The 10,412-nt window shown below is 36.8% G+C and overlaps 1 protein-coding gene across 1 annotated transcript; it reads right to left on the bottom strand.

The window, feature by feature from the left end:
- Positions 1 to 5,898: 5,898 nt before the first annotated feature.
- LOC141614779 (amino acid transporter AVT6A-like) lies at positions 5,899 to 6,802 on the bottom strand. Its single transcript, XM_074433526.1, has 3 exons — positions 6,302 to 6,802; positions 6,153 to 6,216; positions 5,899 to 5,903 (listed from the first exon to the last, which is right to left on the bottom strand). Exons 1-3 carry the CDS (start codon positions 6,800 to 6,802, stop codon positions 5,899 to 5,901), a joined length of 570 nt encoding a protein of 189 aa, XP_074289627.1.
- Between the last annotated feature and the right edge of the window lie 3,610 nt (positions 6,803 to 10,412).

Below are 10,412 nucleotides of genomic sequence, written 5' to 3'. Positions count from 1 at the left end.
AAATTCCTTATATTCAACCTTATATTCATTCCTTCTTTACGGGCTCAAAACCACGTGGATCGAACCTGTTAAGCCTGATATTCAATTGGGCCGGGTTGCGTTTTTTTCGAGCAATTAGGAAAAACTCTTTAACTTTTATCAATCCATAAAAAAATCCATTTTTAATAAATTAAAATCGGATAGTGTATAATACTCCGTAATTATTACCGTTTCCATTTATGAGGTCTCGCTTAATAAATGTCGTCCATAATTGGCTCCTCTTCCAATCATAGGGAGAACATTATCAGGTATTTAGTTTACGCACTTTTTTTGCCCTTAAATAATTGTTTTTATAAATCTTTTACTATGTAACAACTGTTCTTTTTTATATGATTTTTCATTTTGCTATTTTTGAGGTGTAATGTACTAATGAGTAATTAGCATTAACCCTTACAAATTAAATGTTAACTTTTTCTAGTAAAAAAATTTACTATTTATTTAGTCCTTTCTATCAGACTCTCCATCAAATTAGATATTGAAATCTAATTGTCCATGTTAACTTTTTCTAGTAAAAAATTATATATTATATATGTAAGGAGTATTATGATTATTGACTTAACTGCTGCTAAATCAACCTTGGACCATTTTCAAGCCAGAAGCCCTTATTTTTTTGGTTATTTTGAGTGTAGCATTTATGATTATTGACTTAACTGCTGCTAAATTAGTAGCAAACATTGGAGTTACCCAAGGACTCATGCAGTCATGTTGATGAACAATCATCAGTGGCAAACAATGATCATCTGATTTTTTGTTTTTGGCGAAATTTTGATGACATTTTTTTTCGCTTGCATTCTATTTTGAATTTTCACGCCTCAAGGGCTTTTTTTTTTTATGGGTTGTGATCTCACAAAATCAAGTATCTGATGGCACTGAATAGTACGCAACAATAAAAATGTGAAGGGACCTTCCTGATTCCGACTCTATATATATAATTATAGGCATGCATACAATTTCTTTGATAATCTCAGTGGCAAACAATGATCATCTGATTTTTTGTTTTTGGCGAAATTTTGATGACATTTTTTTCGCTTGCATTCTATTTTGAATTTTCACGCCTCAAGGGCTTTTTTTTTGCGGCTGTGATCTCACAAAATCAAGTATCTGATGGCACTGAATAGTACGCAACAATAAAAATGTGAAGGGACCTTCCTGATTCCGACTCTATATATATAATTATAGGCATGCATACAATTTCTTTGATAATCTCAGTTCAACCAACCATGATTGAACCCTAATTTATGTTAAATTCAACAACGGGTCTGGGCCGCACCCGAACGGAGGAGAAAGAGTCCACAACAGAGGCCCAAGAGGGTTCCACTCTAAAACCAATTGGCAGTAGAGGGAGTAGCCCCTTGCCTTATAAAGTGGTAATTCTTCTCCTCTTTTATCAATGTGGGACAACCCTCACATGTGGGACTTTGGGTTTCTTCACACTCCCCCTCACATGTGAGGCCCACTTTTCACACAGACTGGACAAATTCATTCAACTGAGCAACTTTGCTCGTCCAGCTGTAAACATGGCCCAAAGTATTAAATCAGACCGGACAAATTCAACTGAGCAACTTTGCTCGTCCGACTGCAAACTTTGGCCCATGAAACCCAGGTCTTTAGCCATGGGCTCTGATACCATGTTAAATTCAACAACGGGTCTGGGCCGCACCCGAACGGAGGAGAAAGAGTCCACAACAGAGGCCCAAGAGGGTTCCACTCTAAAACCAATTGGCAGTAGAGGGAGTAGCCCCTTGGCTCTGATACCATGAAAGACGGATGACAACAGGAAGAAGAAGCAATTGAATTGAGTTTATTGACTAAAACAAACGATACAATTCAATCTCTTGGTTTATATACAACAAAGAGAATAACTACTTGCCTAATATCAGCCTACAAATTTAGGAACTAAAATATTTAGTATACAAGAATAGTTAGGATATTGATAGACCGTATAATACATAATATCGTAAAGATATCGATATTATCCTACAATATCGTTTAACACTCCCCCTCAAGTTGGAGCATTTGGCAAACTAATGCCCAACTTGGATCGAAGAAATCGAAAAGCTTCTCCACCTAATGCCTTGGTGAAAATGTCTGCAACTTGATCTTTACTTGGTATATAAGAAGTCGAGATTGTTTTGTTCACAACGTGATGACGTATAAAATGGCAATCTACCTCGATATGCTTAGTACGATCGTGGAAAACCGGATTTTTAGCAATGTGTAATGCGGAAGTGTTATCACAAAATAACTCAATGGGTGTACTATGATCAATTCCGAGTGACTTGAGAAACGATTTGATCCAAATTACCTCACTAGTCACGGAACCCAATGCTCGATACTCCGCTTCTGCACTTGATTTCGCAACCGTTGTTTGCTTCCTAGCCTTCCACGAGATAGGCGAGTTTCCTAACTTCACGAAGTAGCCCGTTAAGGACCTTCTTGTCAAGGGGCATCTCGCATGATCAGAGTCCGAGTATCCACGCAATAACAAATCTGAATTACGCTCTATTACAATTCCTTTTCCCGGACTCCCTTTTATATATCGAATAGCCCTTAAAACAGCATCCCAATGATCTTTCCTCGGGGCATGTACAAATTGGGATAAAATGTGAACGACGTACACCAAGTCCGGCCTTGTTATAGTCAAATAAATTAGCCGACCCACTAAACGCCGATATTTCATTGGGTCGTGTAACAACTCTCCGTCAGCCAAGGCTAATTGATGATTAGGTTGGATGGGTATATCGATTGGCTTTGCTCCTTCCAACCCTGCCTCTTTAATAATTTCTAAGGCATATTTTCTTTGGCTAAGAAAGAGTCCTTTGGACCCGGTTGCTACCTCAATTCCCAAAAAATATTTGAGCCTCCCGAGGTCCTTTATACCAAAACTACGGTCAAGAAATGATTTGAGACGGTCACTTGCTTCCTTGCTATCACTTACAATTATCATATCATCGACATAAACCAAAATTCCAATAAAAATGCCGTCTTTATTATAAGTGAATAACGAGTAATCAGCCATGGATTGGGTGAAGCCATACCTTGTTAATGAATCCGTCAATTTTGCAAACCAATTACGTGAAGCTTGTTTAAGTCCATACAACGACTTCATTAATTTGCAAACTTTGGTTGAACCTCCTTTTTCGAAACCAGGTGGCATTCGCATATATACCTCCTCATCTAAATCTCCATGAAGAAACGCATTATTAACGTCCAATTGAGTAATGGACCATCCCTTGGAAACCGCCATAGCGAGCAAGCAACGGACACTCGTCATCTTGGCAACGGGCGCAAAAGTTTCATGATAATCTACGCCCTCAACTTGTGTGTATCCTTGTGCAACTAATCTCGCTTTGTACCTTTCGATGGTACCATCAGCCTTGTACTTCACTTTGTATACCCACCTACAACCAATGGGTTTTTTTATTCTTTGGAAGATCAACAATTTTCCAAGTTCCATTCATCTCAAGCGCATCAAATTCTTTCCCCATAGCCTCCTGCCACTCTTTTACCTTTGATGCTTCATGGTAATTTCGTGGCTCACATATTGCATCAACTTTTGCTAAAAAGGTCCTGTGATTATCAGAAAAACATTTTGTTGTGACATAATTAATCAAAGGATAACGAGTACCTTTTACTTTGGACGACGATTGAGAGGAGTGAGCATTAACAGTGGGGTCGATGATCCGAGTTGATTTGCAAAGGTAGTCTTTCTTCCAATAAGGATCAAACTTTTGCCGAGCTCCTCTCCCTACTGCGGTCTTCTCGCCATTAACAGGCTGCTCATTAACAGGCTGCTCATCACTCCTCTTTTCGTTTTCTGTATTTGGTGTTACTATTGTTTCCTCAAAAACATCATCAGTTAACACCCTGTTTTCAACTTCCCCTGTTTTACCGCCATTTCCATTATCCTCAATTTCGGATTCGTCACATTTTGATTCACGACTTACGTCATGTTGGCTATGTAATTCATCCACAAAAGGGCATGTTTCTGGTGTATTTATTTGGCTGATGTCACGCTGAGAACTTGATGGTATATTTGCAAAATGAAAAACGTTTTCATAGAAGATTACGTCTCTCGACTCAAAAATGCATTTTTTCTTTAAGTCGTAAACCTTCCATCCCTTTTTATTACTAGGATAACCAACAAAAATACACCTTTTACCCCTTTCATTAAATTTATCTTTTGGCCTATCTTTATTATGAGCATAACAAACACACCCGAAAACTCGAACATTATCAAAAGTAGGTCGAGTGCCATATAAAACATCGTAAGGAGTCAAGCCGCCAAGTAATCGAGTAGGTGTCCTATTAATTAAATACGCAGCGGTTAGGACGCATTCCCCCCAAAATTCAATGGGTAGTTCTCCTTGAAAGCGAAGAGCTCTTGCTCTTTCCAAGATATATCTATGCCTTCGTTCTACTCTACCGTTTTGTTGTGGGGTATCAACTTGGCTAGTTTGAAAAATCATACCATGCTCATTGTAAAAATCTTTCATTGTATTAGACAAAAACTCCGTTCCATTATCGCTTTGTACTACCTTAACCTCTTTCCCAAATTGTGTCTTGACCATTTTACAAAAATTGATCATAAGTTGGCTCACTTCTACCCTATCCCGCATTAATCGTACCCAAACATGTCTACTTCGGTCATCGACAATAGTAAGAAAATAATGTGCTCCAGATAAGCTTTTTGTGTGATACGGTCCCCAAATATCACAATGTATTAGAGCAAACAACTCAATACTTCTCTTGTTATTGGACTTAAAAACTGACCGAGTTTGTTTGGCCCGACAACACGGGTCACAAATATTATTCAAATTCCAAGATAAATTAAAACCAACCAAATCAGAGAAAAGAGGCAAAATACTGCTAGACGGGTGCCCGAGACGTTTGTGCCACAATCGTGAGTCAGCACTTGTATTTGCTTGCGCAGCCATATGTCTTCGTTCACCCTTGAAATAATAGACCCCGTCACTATGCTCACCCCTCCCAATCTTCATCCTCGTAGATTGGTCCTGTATTACACAATGATCATTGTAAAAGGTCACAACACAATTGTTTTCCGTAATTAATTGTTGTACAGAAATTAAATCACAAGTTAATGACGGAACATAAAGCACGTCCTTCAACGTAAAGTTATCATTTAAAATTACTCGGCCATGTTCCTCTGTCACAATTCGTGACCCATCAGGCAGACTTACGGTAGATGCTTTGCCCTGCCAAATATCGTCTAGCAATTCCCGTCTACCTGTCATGTGATGCGAACACCCGCTATCAATTAACCAATGACCGTATTTTACATCATTCATACCTGAAGTATGCTGACTATTTTCGCCTTTATTGCTTATAAGGCTCCGCAACCGTATAACTTCATCAGGGGTGAAACTTTGTTTCTGGGTATCTCCTTCAGTCACGGTGGCGGCATGTGCCTGTTGATTGGAGCTACGGCCCCTGCCGCCTCTGCCATGACCTCCATACCTGCCACGTCCTCGTCCTCTGCCTTGCTTGTCCCAACACTTGGCTTCCGTGTGCCACAAATTATAATTATTCCCATCGAAAATAATTTGGGATAGGGAAAGATTGGAACTTTCACTTGGATTAAGGTATAATGGTGAAGAAGGGGGTATGGACTCATATTTTTTGTCAGATGTAATGGGAATTCCGTCTCCCTGTGTCATCTTAATTATCTTCGTGATGAAAAGAAAAAAAGAAAAAGGAATCAGGATCAGACAAGCTCAGATACCATGAAAGACGGATGACAACAGGAAGAAGAAGCAATTGAATTGAGTTTATTGACTAAAACAAACGATACAATCTCTTGGTTTATATACAACAAAGAGAATAACTACTTGCCTAATATCAGCCTACAAATTTAGGAACTAAAATATTTAGTATACAAGAATAGTTAGGATATTGATAGACCGTATAATACATAATATCGTAAAGATATCGATATTATCCTACAATATCGTTTAACTTTACAAGCAAAACTAGTGATAACACCAATTTGTGACTTCCAAGTTACTCTAATTTACCATCAAAGAAGACGAAAACAAACCCCTTCAAATCAAAGAGACAACATTGTTGTATATGGCTATTGAATCTAAAAATACAGCAAGAAAGATCAAACTCCATGCATATATCTTGTCTTCTTTGGTTGCAATCTTGGGACGATCCCTGCAAAACCATAACATTTATTCAGCCAAAAAATTGTACGTAAATAAATGAAAATAATTCCGTTTGAGGTGATAAAAAGACTAACCTGAAAAATAGAAGCAGGGTAAATGAATAGGATTAGAGCTCCAACTGTGGCTCCAATAAACTGAAAGACTACCCAAATACTTGGAAGCGACACTGCTCCGACAAAAATAACAACGAGTAGACCCAATGTGGTCAATGCAAATCTTTTGTCATCTGAATCCAATGGGATGGCTTTGTTAAACATAAGGCCGTCAAAGTTAAGTCTAAGCGGGTAAAAGACAATCGGGAACACAAGTATTATATAGGCCGCATAGCTAAGGCGAACCATGGTGTTCAAGACTGAGCTATATGGGACTCCTAAGTCTGAGTCAAAGTTGGATAGGATGTCAGAAGCGGTTGAATCTCCAAATATAAGGAACCCAAATAATCCTGTCATTAGATATATCATACTGCAAAGACTGATAGATGACTTTACTACTTCTGTCATCTGAGATGGGTCTTTAGATATATCATATGAAAGACATGACAGTTTTACGATTGATAACATGAATCTTTCTCGCATGTCCGATCCATTCAACTTAAAATTAATGTAACTACCTTCTCCATACTACAAATTCTGATTTCAAACATTGTTGAGTCATCCGAAATACAATTTGGGGAGTTATGCCACCTTCTCCATACTACAAATTCCGTTACACGAGATTAAAACCAAGAAAAAATTTAGTCTCTTACATAAATAAATAAATAAATAAAGAGATATATATATTATTCCGTACTTGGTTTGAAGCGCCACCAACCTTATGTACTTGGTTTGAAGCGCCACAACTTGTAAAAAGAAATGAATAAGATACTTAAATCACTACAAAGAAAAGCTTCCATAGCGACGGATAAATCCGTCGCAAATATAGCCTTTGCGACGGAATTAGCCCGTCGCGTTATATCGTCGCAAAATTTTCCTCTGCGATGGAAATTCCGTTGCAAATGAAATCCTGCGACGGATAAATGCGTCGCAAAAATCCGTCACAAAAATTGGCCCTGCGACGGAAATTTCGTCGCAATTCACTGTTCATGCAGGCCACGTCGCCACAAAGGTCAATAAGAAAGTCAAAATTTGCGACGGAAAATCCGTCGCAAGGCACTGTTCATGCAGCCACGTGGCTGCAAAGTCAACAAGAAAGTCAAGATTTGCGACGGAAAATCCGTCGCAGGTCACTGTTCATCCAGCCCACGTGTCCTCCTCAGTCAAGCCACTAGTCAATATCTGCGACGGAAATTCCGTCGCAGGAAAAAAATTTCCAGGAGGTTTATAGCGTTTCCAGCTCCCCCAATTGCTTAGAAAGCAATTACAAACGGTTTCCTGCAAACATACAGAAAATTCCAGCATTTGACAAATTTACAACTCGTTCAAGACGAGATTTCTAAACAACGTTTCCGCATTAACTTAAAATAAAAGGTTTACATAAGTTTAGTACACAACAAACTTAAACTAAATAAGTGTTCAACAAAGAAAGCTAAATAAGTCCATAAACCAACTAATAACCACTAATCAATACACGGGAGTAGAAGTAGGCCTAGCATTGTCGCCACCATCATCATCAAAGTCATTTCTAGCTTGAAATACACCTCCGTGGTTACAATTTTGAGTAGCAAAACCTTGTTGGCTCAAGAAATTCTCTATTGCCGCAATCCTTTGAGATTGTTCGGCCTCGACTTGCTTAAATCGGGCATTCGCTTTTGCGACTCTACCAACAAAACCCGGAGTATGAGGAGTAGAAGTGACGTTACCAGTCGAGCGGCGGTGGTGAGTCCAAATGTGTGGTGCTGCATTTCCCGCGCCAAATACTCTACCTTTCTTATCAAATCCTCCATGTTCTTCAATATAAATCTCATTATCATCGATGTTCTCGACCCCTTGACTCTGAAGCTGAGTTTTCTTTGAGAGGATCTTACCCTATATCATTAAAAAACGAAAGATTAGATACCATCTACTAAATAATCATGATTGAAAAAATGAGTTAAATTAAATAATTATAGTAACTTACGAAGAGTTGACTGCCTTTTTTGGTTAACCATCCTTTTGTGTTATGCTTCTTTGACTTCTCCAACAACTGCAAAGCGGACGGTATTTCTCCTTTCCCATCTTTATCAACCTACAATTTTGATACTTGTTAAATATAATTACTAACTTTAAATAAAGTTAAAGAAAAAAAAGGTAATAAAATAAAAAAGCAATTGAAGAAATTATCATTGAGTCCATATATTGCAATGTGTTTTTTCGATCCATTAGGTGAGTACCCAACGCCTTCCCCTTCTCCTCACATCCCGACTTACGGTTAGCCGAATTCTGCTCCGATTTTTCCACGAAATTAGGTTCATCAAGTGGTCTTTTCTTCAATTTGCAGTGCAACTCAACACTAATCCAATCCGGCTTTTCATGCTCTTCCTTATGATAAGCTCGATAAATCATTTGCCGTAAACGGGTCTTCATGGCATCTTCCCAAGCCTTCTTAACCCTTGCCTTGTCGCGGGGATCGTAACTAACACGCCACTGTTCAATAAACAATAAAGTTAGAAAATAAATTTCATTGTAAATAAATATAAAATAAATGAATAAAATACCTAATATTAAATTAAATGACAATTGCTAATACCTCAAACCAATTCCACCAATCCTTCTTTATAGTAGATGACGCCAATTTCCAATTAGGAGCATGTTCTTTGTAGTTGCATCCAATATTGTCCGATATCAAGTTCACAACGGATGCATCACTGAACCTGAAAAAAAAATGACAATATAATAAATAAATATATATATATATATAAATCGTTATAAAAATAATTAATTACGAAAAAATGACATACTTACCAAACGTCATCTTGCTCAAGAGAATCGAGATGAATTTTCTCAACAGGCTCATTTTGTTGTTGCCGTTGATGACCTGCTGGTATTTCTTCATTCTCGGTTTCATTTCCTCGGTTTCCTACATTACTACCACTACCTCTTCTTCGTCCCCTCGTCGCCATACAAACCAACTAAATTCTTCAAACATTGTTAGAAATCAAATAGTAGCAACAAAATAATTAAAAAATCAAATAATAGCAACAAAGTAAGAAATTGGCAAAGTAAGAAATCAAATAATCAAATATTTGGCAAAGTAAGAAATCAAATAATCAAATAATAGCAACAAAGTAAGAAATTGGCAAAGAAAGAAATTGGCAAAGTAAGAAATCAAATAATCAAATAATAGCAACAAAGTAAGAAATTGGCAAAGTAAGAAATCAAATAATCAAATAATAGCAACAAAGTAAGAAATTGGCAAAGTAAGAAATCAAATAATCAAATAATAGCAACAAAGTAAGAAATTAAATAGTACTCCCTCCCTCTCAGTCAAAATTCGGCAGCACTTCCTTACAGTTCTCCAAATACATTTTTTAGAATGAATTCTCACTCTACATATGTATTCGGAGAACATTAAAGGAAATGTCAACCAAATTTTGTCTCATAACAATCAAGAAAAAAATGAGTATTTACCACCTAAATGGCATAAAAGATTCAAAGACAGTCCCAAAACGGGGACTATTCAAGAATTACACCTAATGTGTAATCCCTGAACGGGTACTAGACTACTTGGTCAAAAATATATTAACAATCAAAGATACAAAACATTATGATTTCACAACAACACAACCATTGGATAAATTAATATTTGTAAAAAAAATACATATGACACAATTTTGCTAAACTAAGCAAAAGTAGAGTAAGCATACTAAAATTGGTTAAAACATCCTAAATTGGCTTTTAGCTAAACTAAACTACGTTAGTAATCCTAAACATTCTTAATTGGATTTTAATTAAACTAAATTATTTTAACAATCCTAAACTTAATTAAACTAATCATTCTCAAAATGATTTAAACATCCTAAATTGGCTTTTAACTAAACTACCCTAATAATATTAAATATCCTAAATTGTATTTTAATTAAACTAAATTATTTTAACAATCCTAAACTTAATTAAACAAATTATTCTAAGCATCCTACACTAATTAATCAAGCATCCTAAATTATCCTAAACGAAGCATCCTAAACTAAGCATCCTAAATTATTCTAAGCATCCTACACTAACCATAATTAATCAAAATAATAACCATAAAACAACCCTAATTAATCAA

Source organism: Silene latifolia, chromosome 11 (assembly GCF_048544455.1).
Source record: "Silene latifolia isolate original U9 population chromosome 11, ASM4854445v1, whole genome shotgun sequence".
Lineage (NCBI taxonomy): Eukaryota > Viridiplantae > Streptophyta > Magnoliopsida > Caryophyllales > Caryophyllaceae > Silene > Silene latifolia.
Note: the sequence above shows the minus strand (reverse complement) of the source record. Positions and strands in the feature narration are given on the sequence as shown.